Source organism: Ambystoma mexicanum, chromosome 4q (genome assembly GCF_040938575.1).
Source record: "Ambystoma mexicanum isolate Mex_15411 chromosome 4q, UKY_AmexF1_1, whole genome shotgun sequence".
NCBI lineage: Eukaryota > Metazoa > Chordata > Amphibia > Caudata > Ambystomatidae > Ambystoma > Ambystoma mexicanum.
In genome coordinates this window covers 1,116,735,782-1,116,751,931 of record NC_090928.1, presented here as the reverse complement: position 1 = coordinate 1,116,751,931, position 16,150 = coordinate 1,116,735,782, and the positions used below count along the sequence as shown (strand labels likewise).

At 48.6% G+C, this 16,150-nt stretch overlaps 1 protein-coding gene across 2 annotated transcripts in view; it reads right to left on the bottom strand.

Annotated features, from left to right (window-relative positions):
- LIN9 (lin-9 DREAM MuvB core complex component) overlaps positions 1–16,150 on the bottom strand; it is a 1,337,113-nt gene that overhangs the window by 470,183 nt on the left and 850,780 nt on the right. For both annotated transcript variants that reach the window (XM_069608684.1, XM_069608685.1), the window contains one exon: positions 3,562–3,681. In XM_069608684.1, the coding sequence (XP_069464785.1) occupies positions 3,562–3,681 (120 nt within the window). The remainder of the gene's footprint in view (positions 1–3,561; positions 3,682–16,150) is intronic.

Sequence of the window (16,150 nt, the reverse complement as noted above, 5' to 3'; positions counted from 1 at the left end):
AGAGGCACCTCATCTTGAGGCAAGCCTGCTGTACAGTGAGCATAGAGTAGGCCATTTGGCCTGGAATCTGCTGGAACCACCATGCCGAGGTGGTCGTGTTGGCCAAAAAGTGCCCCACCGCCTTGTGGAGAAGCACAAGCCTCTCGGGCGTAGGAAACACCTGCTGAAGGTTAGTGTTCCAACGCTCCCCTACAAAGAAGAGTTCCTGAGAGGGACTCAACTGACTTCCTCTGGTTGTGGGAGAACCCCAGCTGATCAAGGGTATCCACTAAACTCTGGCAGGAGTGCACCACCCCTTCGGGTGACCCCACCATCACCAGACAATCATACAAATAAGGGAACAGATGATGGCCATCCAAGCAGAGGCCTGCTACTGCGTTCAACTTAGACACCAGGAGCCAAATTCAGGCCGAAAGGCAGCACCTTGTACTGAAAGTGGTACAATATAATCGTGAATTGCAGAAACTGCCGATGCAGTTGGTAGATGGGAACATGCAGGTACGCATCCTTGAGGTGCAGGGAACACATCCAGTCCGATGCGCACAGAGACTCGGCTATGTGTGCGGGAGTAATCATCTTGAAGCGTTCCAGCAGTAAAGAGATTTAGAAATGATCGGTCAAGGACAACCTTCAGCCTGGTTATTCTTGGGTAGCACAAACAAGAGGAACCGGTTCCATCGCCTGCATCTTCAAATGGGAAAAGACGTTCTGTAAAAGAGCCGGGGACCCGATTTGCTGAAGAGGAGAGGATGGTAGAGGTAAAGGAAGAGGAAGACTGAAGCCCGTGGAGACTATGGATAGGATCCACGGATTACAGAAAAGACACTTGCTGGAGCCCTGGAACAGAGCCAAAAAACCCCCACAGGTGAGCTGTGTTCGACTTCACTGTTTCTTAGCATCCGAGGCGGGGGCAGAAAAACCTTCACCACATCCTTTGCTGCTTCCTCATGTCGCTGAGCGACCTGTCAGGCCTCAATCTACCGCAGTCCCAGAACCCTTTGAAGCCAGAGAAACCATGGTGCTTGCTCTCAGTCCTGCCCTGAGACTGAGGGAAGGATTTCTGACCTGGTTTTGTCAGGATGCCCAAGGACTTGGCAGTTTGCTCCGTCCACTCATCATCGGTCAACAAATGAAAAAGATCCATGCCAATAAAGGGCAGATCCAGGATCCGCTCCTGCGTGTCATGTGAAAACCTAGTTTCATGCATCCAAGCCGTCCTTGCCATCTCAACCTCAAGGCACAGCCCTCTGCTGGCTGTGTCGATGTGGGTGACAGAAGACTCAATGGAGGTCTTGAGCAATGGCCCGGGCATTTGCCAGACCGGCCTTGGAGGAGGCTTGCTTGTCCGAAGTGAGGTCTGGCAGAAATTCCACAAGCTCCTGCCATAGCTTCGAGTTAGCTGCAGCCAAGAGGGCGTCATGTTGCCTTGCCACAGATACAGTCCTGAGCTGGAGTAACAGTGCTTTCCCAAGGACTTTGTCATCCTCGACGAGGCAACTGGAGGTGGCTCCCGAGGAGGAAGATGACTAAGACTATGGTTTAGAATATAACAAGGTTGCAGCTACCACTGAAGAATGGGGGGTGTGGATGGAAGGCAAAGGGGATTGGCTCCCCATCCGTCAGCCTAAACCTGCTGTCCACCTTCTCCCAGACCTTTTGCGCAACCTGTAAGACATCCTTCTGGAGGGGGATGGCAGACTAGATTGTGGTGCATTTTCCCAAGACCTCTGCTAGCACACTACTCCTGTGGGCTTCCTCAGGAAGAGGGAGCCCCAAGAACTCTGCCAGGCCCTGAAGGCGGTCATGAAAGGCTTTAACCGATGCAGAGGGCTAATCATCCTGGGTGTCATCTCTGCACCCCCCCTTCCCTTTATTCGTAGACCAATGGGAATCTGGGCCCTGCGACAGGTGCCGGAGGGTCTCCTCCCAGCCCCGGAGCCGCAGAGGGGTCCAACGGCTGTTGAAGGGGATGCGTTGGTGGTACCAGAGGGGTCAGAACCGGTTGAGGGACCGGCACTGGAACCGGGAGCGCAGGAGGAATGGGAAGAGTAACCAGGAGGGGACTGGGGCTGCGCCACTTGCGGGATGACCTTCTTCACAATGTCCTTTAGGAGCCCCTTCATCTGAGGGGAGCACATGAGGAGGAAGCGCTCGAAGATGCAGTCACCAGCCACCGGGTCCCTAGGGGACTGGCCCTCAGAGGCGCTGGTCCTCCGCTCCTGGTCAAAGCAGTGTGACGCCTGGTGCGTGAAGCCGTACGGAAGCGATGGGTAGATGTAGCCGAGAGGGGACCGAAAACCTGCACCATAGGATCCGCTGCTGCTTGAGGGAAAGGAGCTAGGATCATCCTGCAAAGCCAATTTGCTGGGCAAAAGCATTGGTGGGCCCTGAACTGGATTCAAGATGGGCGCCTGCCTGGCAGGCTCTACCACATGCCGCTCTGCCATTTTGAAGCCTTGCGACAAGCCCTTGGCGGGAGGGCACAAAGGCCCTGAGCCAAGGGAGCAATCAGACGATTGAAGATACAACTTGGGTCTTGCAGATCACTCTGGTAGGCACCAAGCCCTCAGCCGGATGGACGGTAGTCGTAACGCCCAGACTCTCAACTTTGGAGCGATCTCTGGTAGGCTGGACGCCCTCGGTACCTGTGCGGTAGCCATGCTGCATCTAGCCAAGGACAGATTCTTGTAGGTGACACTCGACAATCCCTTACCCCCTGGAGTAGAAGAATAGGACGAACCTCATCACCCTTCCGAGCAAAGCCTGGTAGGGAACAAGCCCCTTGGCTTGGGAGCCGGTAGACTGGCAGGCATCAGGTCTGTCTCGGAGCGCCCGAAGAGGCCCCAGGCCCCTCGGCTTGGAAGCCGATAGCCTTAGAGGTCTCGGGTCTGCCAGAACCTGAATCAGAGGAACCCCAATCCATGGGAACCCCTGGGGAAGGTGTTGGTGCGCTGTGGAGCCATGCTGAACAGAGGGCCTACCTTGTCTTGATGTGAGGTCCTGGAGACAAAGTCCTTAAGTTGGGGCGGAGGGGAAGTGTGGGAGATCTCCCTCCACTGTGACAAACTGTTCTTCAATGCCCTGTGACCAAGAGCACTGCAGGCCGAACTTAAGTCACACCGCTGGGACGGTGGTCAGGCCCCAAACACTCAACACAAAGTGCATATGGGTCCGAGGCTGGGAACGGAGCGGTCGAATGAGGCACATCTTGTGAATCCTGCGGCAGACCTGCACCGGGGCAGGGGAGGCACTGAAGGGAAGTTAAATAAAATTGAACACACACAGGGAGCAAGCGGAAAGCTAAAAAGATGCCAGGTTCAACACTGTCCAAGCGGAAAAAGTACTGAGGTGAGGCGTGGAAGTGCGGGGCGTTCCACGCCCCCGCGTGCTATACTACATTTAAAGCGGAAGCTCAATTTTTCGCTGCCAATGGTTCCGGTACCATCCCCATGTTGGGAGACACCCACAAGGATGGAGGAAAGGGGGCGGGACGTATGAGTATGATGGTCTTGATACACTTAACATTTTCAATTTCATCTGCATTACCACACATGGGCTTACCGCAATTGGGGAATCGGCTGTAGGCGTATAATTTAATCGAGGAGGGGTCATAAAAAACCGGGCAGGCCGCTGTTTTTGCCCAAAGGCAGAAATAGGCATAGTTTCATGAGGTTCATTGCTCTGTTGGGAGAGAAAGATTGACAACCAGTTAAAAAGAGACCAGCACATTACAAGAAATGCAAAGTTAAAGATCCAGTTTAACAGAAATTCAGAAACGTGAGCAGTGAATTGCAGTTTTACATCGAACAGGTCTTTAATTCTGCTCACCTCATTAAAGCAAGTACTCCGTTAGATGGGTGGAAAACTATGAAGTAACCTTTCAATGGGTTCAGAACCTTTTATTTCAAAGTTCTTCATGAGGTCGTTGCATGGTGGACACTAGTAGTTCATTGCTTGAAAGACGTGGTCTTCATTTCAAAATGAGGAACAGACCTTGTAATTGTTTAAAAGTAGAAATTTTAGAAAGACTGCATAATTCTTAAACTATTGTGTAATCCTGCAGTAATCACGAAAGTGTTTGTTGATTGGATTAGTGATTTGATCAATGCGTTATATCAGTTTAGATAACCTGGTGATTTTCTTATGTGGGGATCTAAATATAACCTGTAGGGATCGAAGGAGAGCTGTTGGTTGATCCACCCTCCCATCCTAAACCATCAGAAAAAAGGATTCCCACTTGGCTGAGAGCAATGAAATCAAGAGACCTGCACATGTTGAACATTAGAGAGTTGGCATATGCCCCCAAAAGTTGAAATATCCCAGGTGAGGAATCAGCTTTGAATGAATCAGTTCGAAATAGGAAAATGTACAGAGCGCTACAGAGACTATATAGCTAACTGGGACGGAAGAAATGCACAAGATGTCCTCGATTATATTCTGATGTTACAAAGTTTTGTAGAGGTGAAAAAACACAGGGAAAGTGGGCAACCGGCATAGTCGTGTTTATTTTCGCCGAGGTAGTTGATAAAAGGAAACAGTATAGAGCAGACCTTAAACAGATTAAAAGTACTGTCAAAACCAGAAACCCCAAAACCATAAACCGTAAATAGGAATCAACAGTACAAGAATTGGTTGTGCTCTCACAAAGCCTTTATGCTACAGCAGAACGCTGCAAACATGTTGAAGGCGATATGTAAAAGACGGACAGGGGCTATATGGCAGTTGATAAATAAGGGAATCACTCCATAGTCCGCCATGCAAACGAACGCAGTCACGGAAGAAGCCTGGCCTTAACATTTTGAAAGACTCTGATGGACTTGTTAAGGTGGAGGTTGGGTCTTTATACACAGAATGGTTAATTCCTCACGAGAGGGATGTTATCTCGCTGATTAAAAAAGGTAGCGGTTACCAAGCACCAGGCCCAGATGGGTTGACAAATGCAATTTTTAATTAAAAAAACAGTTATGGGCAGAAGCTTTGGGGCTATTGTTAACCAGGTGGTTAAAACTGGGGAGGTTCCTAAGTCCTGGAAGGCTGCCATCATCCCAATAATCAAAAAGGGCAATGGGTCTGATCCAGAAAAACTATCGCCCCATTGGTCTTTTGGATGTCGCAGGAAAGCGTTTTGAATCACTGGTTTTGGAGCAGTTGGCTAATTGGATGAGGTAGCTGAATGGAAAGAGTTTTCAGACAGGATTTGAAAGCGGAACAGGGACCATTCTGAATGCATTCTTTCTTAATATCTTTAAAACTAGAATGCTTAGGAATAAGACTCAACTATACTCAGCCTTCATTGATTTGACCCAAACGTTCAACAGTGCTGATCAGACTTTTCTATGGTCTAAGATAACTAACTGGACCTGCCAGAGAGACCTTTTGGAAGCGATTAAGGGCTTGTATGCCTCGACCTCACTTAGAGTGGGATTGAATTTAGCTGGGTTTGTTGGGAGTGATAACGACATTTAAGGTTTTAAGTAAGGGTGCCTTTTGGCACCTGTGTAATTTGTTGATCTCAGATTTCAGAGCCACATTGAGGCAGGCTAGATCCTTCTCACCACATATTGATGGAAGACCGATAAGTTGGATGCTGTACGCCGATGATCTGGTCTTTTTGGACCAGACTATCGGCCTACAGCACCAGCTTGATCGGCCTGACAAAAGATTTAAAAAAAAATGCTTTGGAAGCAAATATGCCAAAGTCAAAGAAGTACATTTTACAATCATGTCATGTGAAGCAGAAAGGGGTTTCTAAATGGTGTTTAAGACAAGAGCCCTTAGAGAAAGTTGAAAACATCTATCTGGGTATGATTGCAAATTAGACACTGGCTGATGCCCCGAGAGAAAGGGCCCTGAGAAAAAGGCAAACAATATGGCGGCTCATGGTTCCGAGATACCTTTCCATGCTTTCAGTGCTGCAGTTTTATAAACTAAAGGTTGCTTTGATAAGGACTTATGGGGTGGAAGCTTCTTTCTCCTCATCTTACAGAACATGGACAATTTTAGAAGGAATCTTTTGGAAGAAGGTTCTTGCCTTACTTGGGGATATGCCAATACAGGCCAGTAGATAAGAACTAGACCTATTGTCATTATATGGCATGGTTTATTGAAGACATTGATATTGTACCCCAAGTGTATAATGGAGAACCCGCCACCCAGGTTTCAAATTTTAAAGGCACCCAGGAAAGCAGCAGTGAATGGATTTTGGTTGAGTGGAGGGTGGCATGCAGGAGTCTGCTAGATAAATTACCAGTGACAGAGGATGGCCTGAAAACTAATCCTGAAAATGCGAATAAGATTATGGAAGTCGGACAGGATTCAGACCCAGGAGGAAGCGAAAGAGTATAAGCTCTCATCAATGAACACTGAGTGAAAGCATACAATGTGGTGCCAAAGTATTTATCCACATTTCCAAACATAGAAGTCCGTTTTTGCAGTTGCACAAACCTTTATATTTGACAAAGGAATTCCTGGCCTCTCGAGCCGGGATTAAGGAAAAAGATCTGAGGTGTAGGTATTGTAGCAAGAGGAATGAAACTGAAACATTAACACGTTTTCCTCTGGCCCTCCTGCAGCCACCCTCCCTCACTCCCTCCCTCTCTGCCTTTCCCCTTTTCTCTGCTGACAAGGTTTCTAGACAAGTCCAATCTATGAAGGTATCGTCGAAACAGGTTCACCCCTGTTCCTCCAAAACTATCAAGGACCACATTGACTCCCTGGCTCCTGCCATGGCTGATTTCTGCAATCACTCCTTCGCCACTGGAGTCTTCCCATCCCCCCTGAAGCACTCCCTTGTGCACCCTCTTCTTAAGTAACCCGCTGTCGACAGCTCCTACCCGGCTATCACCCAATGTGCATCACTCCCTTCCTGGACAAGTTCCTGGAGAAACTGGCCATCTCCCAGCTTAATCTCCACACTGAATCTGTTGGTTGTCTACATGACCATCAGTCTGGCTTCAGAGCTGCCAGAAGCACGGAAACTGCTCTCCTGAACATCTGAAGACCTGCTCTCCAACCTGGACTCCAAAACCCGGTGTGTCCTCAGCTTGCTTGAACTCTCTTCTGCCTTTGATACTGTCAACCATGCCATCCTGCTCAACCGTCTCCGTGATAACCTGGGTATCACTGGTCAGGCTCTGGCGTGGCTGACCCCTTTCCTCTCCGACCGACCGTCCCAGGTCCAACTTGGGTCCTTCCTCTCCGATATATTTTTCTCTACCTGTTGTGTCCCCCAGGGATCTAACCTCTCTCCCTGGCTGTTCAACCAATACCTGGCATTCATAGCCCACTGCATCGCAGCTCTCTGACCCAATTTTCAGTGCTATGCGGACGATTCCAAGCTCATTTTCAGGCTACCCTCGGCCTCCTCATCTGACTGTCTATCCAGGAGTGGTGTGCCGCCAATGACCTCTGCCTTAATGCCAGTAAGACTGAGATTTTACTCATTGGCACACCCACTCCGTCCTTCCCTGCAGCTCTCTGGCCGGCCTCTCTTGGCCCTCTTCCTGTTCCCACCTGCAAGGCTAAAAACCTTGGTGTCATCTTCGATTCCACACACTCCTTTTCTCCTCACATCTCTGAAGTCTCCAAGAAGTCACACTACCAGCTACAAGTCCTCAGAGGTATTCTTCCTTTCCCCTGCTTCCCCCAGAAGCTCACCATCTCCAGATCCCTGGTTCTCTCTAAGCTGGACTATTGTAACAGCCTCTATCTAAATATGCCTGCCTCTACTCTCCGCCCTCTGCAACTTATCCAGACCAGGACTGTGAGACTTGTCCTTGGCCTCAAGCCCAGGGATCGTAGCCCTACAGGACTATAATTTGTGCACTGGCTCCCAGTGGCTGCGAGGATTAAGTTCAAAACCCTCTGCATTGTGCACAAGGCCTTCTGGGGCTGCAATACCTTCAACTCTCATCCCAAATATCTTCCTTCTCAAGCCCTTCACTCATCCACCTCCAACTCCCTCAGGGTCAGTTGCTTCTCCAATGAACAAGTTGGTGGTAGATTTCTCTCTTCGACAGGGGCCTCCCTCTGGAACAGCCTTCCGCCTCCCTGAAACTTGAGGAGAACCATCTCCGGCTCCGGAAGCACCTCAAAACCTTCCTCTTTGCTTCTGCTTTCTCTCCCCCTCTCACCTGCTGAATTCCTGGTTGAAACTTGACTGGTTATCTGGCCACCCTTTCTGACCTCGGGCCCAGGCCCCACTAATTGCACACTTGCACTGCTTCCCTGGCAACCCCCGCACCTGGGGACTGTTATTTTGCATCCCTACAGTCCCCCTACCAGCACTTGTCTGCTCTTACCCTGCACTTGCCACCATCTGGCCGTTCTATTATCTTATTTATTGTATCCCATGTACTGCACTTTCCCCTCTCCCTTCCCCATGCACTTTTCCCTTCCCCCCCCTTCCCATGCACTTGCGCAATCTGAATGACACCTGGCCAAGTAAGATTGTTGTCCGTCTTCCCTCTGTTCCCCCTCCCTTGCCTCTTCGCGCCTCGAAACACTTGTGCATAGGCGCGTTATAAATGCCATATCATAGCATATCAGACATCAGCAGTCTTTCCCACAAGAGTGGTTGAGAATACCCCACTGGTTTTTGCTACTTACATTTTTAGACTTTTTAATGAAAAGGAAACTGCATATTGGGTATAGAGTATTAGATATTTTAATATTTTTTTATATGTTGAGATATTGTTATGGTGCATGTGAAGATAAATTGTGAATTATGTAATTGAATAATATTTTCGTACGTATCTATTGATAAAGGTTTGTAATAAGCCGAATGCAAATAAATTAAACATAAAATAAACTGCATGCCAATCAGATTTAGAAGAAGGCCCATCCATCTGACTAAGACTGTGTTCCTACTGTGTCAGTGGATGTAGATTCAATGTGATTCAAGCTACACAACAGAGATTCTTACTGGACATGAGAATGACATCACAATTTTAGCAATTTACACCCGAGACTGGTAATCTTTTTTTAATAGGTCAGACTACTACCAGGTGTGCCACACAAAAAGGGGAAAACATTTATTTTTTAATTTTTTAAAAGGCTGTCCATTAGCAGGTTACCTTCACAAAGTAGCATTTAATATATTTGTGAATGGGTGGTGGAATGGTACATAAAAAGGGGATGTTTAGTGACAATGAGATTTACACAACTAAGGTGTGCATATAGGCAGGAGAACAGTATACAACATAGGTAAGGTATGGCCTAATAGGTACAAGGAGACAATGAACACGCTGCTCAGCAGGCAAAGAAATTAATAGTTACTCACCGTTGTGACTAACCTACTCTTAGTCCATAGTTCCCTTTCCTCCAAACTGCACTGGCGTCGCTTGCTAGGGAAGGGAAACGGAACCTATTTCACCAGAAAAAAACCATCACTTTTAAATTTAGAGACGCGCAGGGGCGTGGCCCTGGGAGCATGCGCTCCCCTTACCGCGCCCACCAACACCACTCACATTGCCTAATGGCACCAGTATTATTAGGAGAGGGGATGGTGGGATGCATGGAGGAAAGGGGACTATGGACTAAGAGTACGTTAGTCACTACGGTGAGTAACTATAACAATTACTCTTACGTCCCGTCCCCTTTCCTCCATACTGCATAGGCGATTACAAATGAATGTAGCCCGAGGGTGGAGAGGGGACCCTCCTTAAGAAAACAAATTCCTTAAGACCGCCTGTCCGAAAGCCGCGTCTGATTTAGAGCCGGCGTCCAATCAGCAGTGCTTACAGAAAGCCGGCTGCTGTGGCCTTGGCTCTGAGCGCGTGGACGTGCATGTTAGCTGAAGTGGTTTATGCTGCCCCGCGTAGCATCCACCTTGCTATAGAGGCCTTCGATGCCTGATAACCGAGCCTTGACCCCTCCTCCCCTCCCCCCCGAAGGTGACAAACAGGGCATCTGACTTGCAGAAATCCTTGGTCCGGTCTAGATAGAATTTCAGTGCGCGTGTGACATCCAGACAGTGCAAGACACTCTGAGCCTCGTCCTTGGGATTGGCAAAAACGTAGGTAAGCCCATCTCCTCATTTAGATGGAAAGCGGATACTACCTTAGAAGAACGCGGGGTGCGTTCTCAGGACCACCTTATACTTGTGAAAAGTTGTATAGGGTTCTGATGCACCAGAGCATGGATCTCACTGAATCTGCGAGCAGAGGAGACCCACCAACAGAGCTGTTTTAATGATGACCAGCAAGATGTCTGTGGACGCCATTGGCTCGAACACTTTGTGCACCAAGGCGCCCAACACTACACTGAGGTCCCACACAGGGTGTGGTTTCTTCTTGGGCGGGTAGAGCCTGGTGAGGCCCACCAAATGTCGCTTGACCACCGGGTTGGAAGAGCAGAAGACCACCTCCTCCGAATTTATGTAGGCCCCTATGGATGCCAAATAGGTGCGGCATGTGTCCACCTGCATGCCTGAGTGAGCAAGGTGTGCAAAGGAGAGCACATCATCCAACAGGTACATAAGGGGGGGGGTTTATCTCTTTAGAGTCTGCAGAGTGACAGAACCTAGTCCATTTACTCTTGTACTGGCTCCTAGTAGCCTTGCTCCTAGCGCCCTAGATGTCTAGGTTAGCCTCGACAGGCTCAGGTGCTTCAGCGTGACCTTCTCAGGAGCCACGCTTTGAGGGCTAATTTCTGTGGAGCGGGGTGGCCGACCCTGCTCCCCTGCTACGCCAGAAGATTAACTGGGCCCATCGGCAGGTGAATGGGAGGCCTGTCTGAGAAGCCCAGAGAACCACAGTCTCGCCGGCCACCACAGAGCTATCAGAATGATGCTGAGGTGACATGATCTTGTCCCCTGCACAATGTCTGAGGCTATGTAGCCAAGGCTTTCAGAATATGCAATTAGATATTTAATTCTTAAGTAGACTTTTTAACAATACATTGCTCGAGTAAAATTTTAAGCATAACGTAATTTGATCATAAGGTGTATAAACAATGATCAATCCATTTTACACTTATGCACAAAAGAGAACCTATAACTTTATCTTTGGTTTGTTAGGATTTATTGGTCCAAACAAGATTGCCCAACGCGTTTCGAGAATGGCTCTCTTCTTCAAGGGCTGTATTATGTAAGCCAAACTTTAAATTTGGTAAAGAAATTTAAACACTATTCTAGATTAGATCCAGAGTGCAAACTTAAATGTTTTACATCAATTCTAACATTTGTTGCTCAAACAAACAGAATATTGTGACTTCATTTTTGACAAAGCTCGAAACAATCATCATGTGAGAAGATAAAGGGTCAAGTGTTCAAATTATACAATATAATAAGGCATATTGGTGTCAAAAACCTAGGGATGATAACCTTATCTCTTCATACCTGGTGATTTTTTCATATCCATTATTAATGACTTTATCACAATGGTAAATGAGCTCAATGGCCAAATTATCAAATTCATACTGAAGGGAAATTCCAATGATGTTTTATTCTGCTGCACCCTATCTGTCCAACAAGAAGTGAAACCTAGAGATGGTGATAATCCGAAGTGCGCTTACCCTGTTTATTCTTAAAAAAAAATGTTAAAAAAAAAAAATCGGGTAGAAGGGCGATCTTCCTTCCATAATATTGGGTTGGGAATAGTTATATTCTTTGGTTCTTCAAGAGTCACTAGGGCATACTAGTATAACCTGTGTAAATAAATTATAAGCCATTCAAAGCCTATTACTATATGAAATTTCTAGAAAGTCTGGTAAGTAGAGGTGGTCCCCAGATTACTGAGTAATAATTCATCAATTTCCTGGTAATGATGTAAATCAAAGCTTACTAGATAGTAAAGGCTGAGATAGAGTCCAATGTTAAATGAGCAAAAATATTAAGCTGTTAAAATATTATATTAGAACATAGAAGTGTTCCTTTTTAATGATCAAAAAAACAAAGTATGATACACTTACTAGGCGCTAATATTCTGAAATAATAGAGAAGATGGTTTTTGCCATAGGCACTAGAGTAGTCCGTCGGTATAGCATGATGTAGTCAATGTCCCTGTTCTAGTTACAGGAGTTAAGCATTACGTGCTCCAAAAACACCTGGGAATTAAAAAAACGATTAGAACAGATATAGGGTCTAGTAGAGAGCCGTTATGGAATACTTACTAGTCTCTTGCAGAGTGCATTTCCTGGAAAAAAGTGTTGCTTGGCTGGTGCAACCTTGGATTAGTATTTTACAAACAAAATGGCCATTTTTATGGCGTTAGTAAGTGTGACGTCATCACGTTGCGTGCGTGCATGACGTCACTAATGTAAACAGATAAGCGGATGACTGTTTTCTACGAGATTACGGTTTCATAATCAAGAGAAACAAATGAATAAAGGGATGAAGGTTGATGCCCTTATTTTTAAGTTGAGGTCAGAATGAATCTGGGGTATGTAGAGTACTAAGATTGATTTGGAAGATTACTGAAAGTATTTTTTTAAAAATTACGAACAGAAAAGGTTGTAATATTTATAAAGAGGTATAAAGTAGGAGAGGTCAAATCTGTGGCACTTCTTTATAATTTAACCTTATTGATCATATTGTGGGGGTTATTCTATAGGTTGTCTTTTGTGCATAAGTGTAAAATGAATTAATTATTGTTTCTACACCTTATGATCAAATTACAGCATACTTAAAATTGTACTCAAGCAATGTATTGTTAAAAAGTCTACTTAAGAATTAGAGTAAATATCCAATTACATATTCTGAAAGCCTTGGCTACATAGCCCCAGACAGTGTGCAGGGGACAGTAGCTCCCCAAGAGGGGACTTATTTTGTTGTCACATTTTCTACAACCCATATGCCAGGGTTGTTATTTTTCTCCCCCGCACCTTGACCTCGGATAATAACCACAAGAATATAATACCAGACCATACTAAAAAGTCAAGATACTGGGTGTGCATAGTGTTAACTCTTTGTATGATTCCTTTATCTTGGCAGGTCAGCTTGTGGACCAGGGGTGTGGGAAGGATGGCATACACTGTCACGCCATTCCACTTTATCTGGAAAGCGTCACCCAGGGAGCCCGGGCCCTGCCCCTGCCAGGACGCAAACTGCTGCCACTTCTTGTTGTTCAAGGAGGTAATTCGATCCACCCGAGGATGCCTCCCCGCCCCCATCTGACAATTTCCATCAACACCTGATCGTTCAATTGCCACTCATAATTGTCCGCTCACAGCCGGCTGAGCCTGTCCGCTTCCAGGTTGAACTCCCCCAGAAAGTGGATGGCCGCCAGGTAGATGTTCTCCAGGGCCCATTCCCACATGCTGATCTCTAGGCTGCACAGTGGAGGGGACCGGGTACCACCACGCTTGTTGACCAAGTACATGCTTGTGGAGTTGACCGTCTGGATGAGGACGACCTTGCCCCCAATGAGTGGAAGGACAACTTTGAGAGCTAGCCAGATGGCCAGTTGATGTGAGACTCCTGCTCCTACAGGGTGTAGACTCCATGGACACTGGTTGTCCAAAGTGGCCCCCCAGCCTTCCAGGGAGGAATCCTTAGTGATGGTGACCTGTGGGGCAGGCTGTCAGAAAGGCTTGCCTGTCCGCAGGTTGCAGTCCCTGAACCACCATATGAGGTCTGGGTGGAAAGAAGGAGGAATGCCGACTAGCTCCGCTCCTGATGCCATAAGGCTGCGAAGTGCAGCTGTAATCTCATCTCGAGTCTTGCATGGGGTATGACCAGTAGGGCCGCTGCATTGATACCTAATAAGTATTGGTACCACCAGGCCGAGGTCACTTCTCGGGTGAGGAAGGGAGTAGTGGCCCTCTTGATGGCTGTGATCTTGTCCTCCGAGGGGAAAACTCTCTGAGCTTGGTTCCCATATGGGGACCAGAAAGGTCAGGCTCTGAGTAGGCTGCAGCCCAGACTTCTTGAGGTTAATCAAAAATCCCAGCTCGTGGATTGTGATCATAAGGGCGGAGGAAGTGTGATGAACCGCCTCTGGCGATCTCACCCCGACAAGCAAGTCGTCCAGGTACGGTTAAACGAGGTGACCCTGGGCCCGGAAGAGGGCTGCCACTGCATTCATGAGCCTGGTAAATACCCTGAGGCCTGAATTGAGGCCGAAGGGTAGCACCTTGTATTGGAAATGGCAGCCCATGACCCTGAATCGCAGAAAGGAGCGATGCAGCAAATGTGCCAAATCGGGACATGTAGATTAGCATTCTTCAGATCCAGGGAGCACATCCAGTCTCCCCTGCACAATGTGTCTGCAATGAGTGCTGGCGTAACCATCTTGAATTTTTTAAGAGGGAGGGAGAGGTTGAGGGTGGAGAGGTCCAACAACTCTCAGGCGAAAATCCTTGAGTAGAAGCCCAATCCTCACTGGGAGGCTGGGACTTCTTCCACTGCCTGGCTCTCGACAACTGACCGAATTTCCAACAGAGTTGCTGTCCCAATCTGTGGGAGGGTAGGAGGGAGGAGAGGAACGGATTGGTAGGCAGCGCCCTGTGGATACTACAGGTCGGATCCAGGGGTCCGTTAACTTCTGATGCCAAAATTGTGCGTGAAGGGCAAGCCTACCCCCCCACTGGAGACATGTGAACCCAAAGGGGCACGTCATGCCTGCTTTCCCTCTGAGGCAGTTGCAGAGGAGGGGGACTGAAAATAAGCCATCCCCTGCCCTTTTTGTGGTTTGCGCTGGTGCTGACTGAGAACGGTCAGGCTGTCTGGACCTCCTGGCACCTGCCGAACGCCCGCCCCCAAGTGGCCTTCGTAAGGATAAAGACCTTGCAGTTTGCAGACGGTTTTTCTTTTTATCTAGGTCCTCATCGGTGGTGGAGTGAAAGAGGTCACACACTCGAATGGTAGGTCCAATATGCGCTCCTGGACACCTTGAATTAGCCCGAAGCCAGGCAGTCTTTCTCATGTCCGTGGCGATGCATATGGCCTGGCCAGCAGTGTCAATGTGGCACACAGTGGACAAAGTTATGTCTTTACCACCGGTTTAGCCCCCGCTTGTCACGCCTTAAAACGTGCCCGTCTCTGCACTGGAAGTTCCAGAAGGAAGTCTGCGATTTACCGCCAAAGCCTCTGGTTAATGGCTTCCAGCATGGCATCTGCATTGGACTGACAAAGGTGCAAAGGGGCCTCCTAGCCTAACAACGCTGAGGTGGCCACGGACACAGACTTTTAGTAGAGTGACACTGCAGAAATCACTGAAGTGTGGTTGAGGGTCTGCCGACAACAAGAGTGGATTCCCCCTCCATTTCCTATACTTGGCGTCAAGGTGACCATTGATAGGCTGGGCCGAGTGGGGCTTAAGCCAGCCTTTCTTGGACAAGGCAACAACATTCTGCATCGGGATCCCTGTTCTAGCCGCAGGGCGTAGAGTGAGGACCTCGGCCAGGACCCCTGCCTCCGGTTCTACGTCAGGTTGAGGAATCCCCAAGTACTCTGCCAAACCTGCGAACCACTCGTGGAAGGCCTTAGCCGACAACGGCGTGTCACGGTCTTCTTCATCTGTGTCCACAATGGTGTCTGGCTGGTCCGGAGCGGGTGGAGGAGTGCTGGGCCCTGAGGGCTGCAGTATGGAGACTGGAGCTGGAGGCTGCAGAGGAGGCTGGTGTGGAACCGCCTGAACTGTGGGAGGCAGGGGAGCCGGAATCGAAGGAGCCGGAAGGGGCAGAAGGGGCTGCACCGGGGACATGCGATCTCATGAGTGTAAGGAACTTTTCAAAGAATCTGTCCTCACAGGCCGGTGGGGTGGCAGGTGATGTTGACGGGGTAGCGAGCAGCTGCTGGGGATGGTGCATACTCTGTCTAGCCGGTTGCAGGGTTTACCTACCCTGCGATGCTGATGGATAAGCTGTAGGCCACGTACCTGGTTGACACCAGTCTCGTTCTCCCACCTGCTCTGTTCCTCGGGGCTGTATGGGACGAAGCAGCCATCTTGTGGAGCTGTGTGCCACGTGCCGAAGTCGTGGTGCTTGGCTCACTGGGATGGCCTCCTCCATGAGACCTACCATGCACCTCAGACCGAGGCCTGGTAGGCGTGTCGCCCTCAGCAGTATCGCTGGCAGTGCTGGGTGCAGGCAGCCCCTCGGGTGTACACCCGGTAAATTAACTTGCGGTCCCTCAGCACTGTATTCGGCAGGGTCGACAGAGCCCGCGACCTGGCGGCCGGTAGCCAAGCTAGCCTCAGTACCTGTCCTC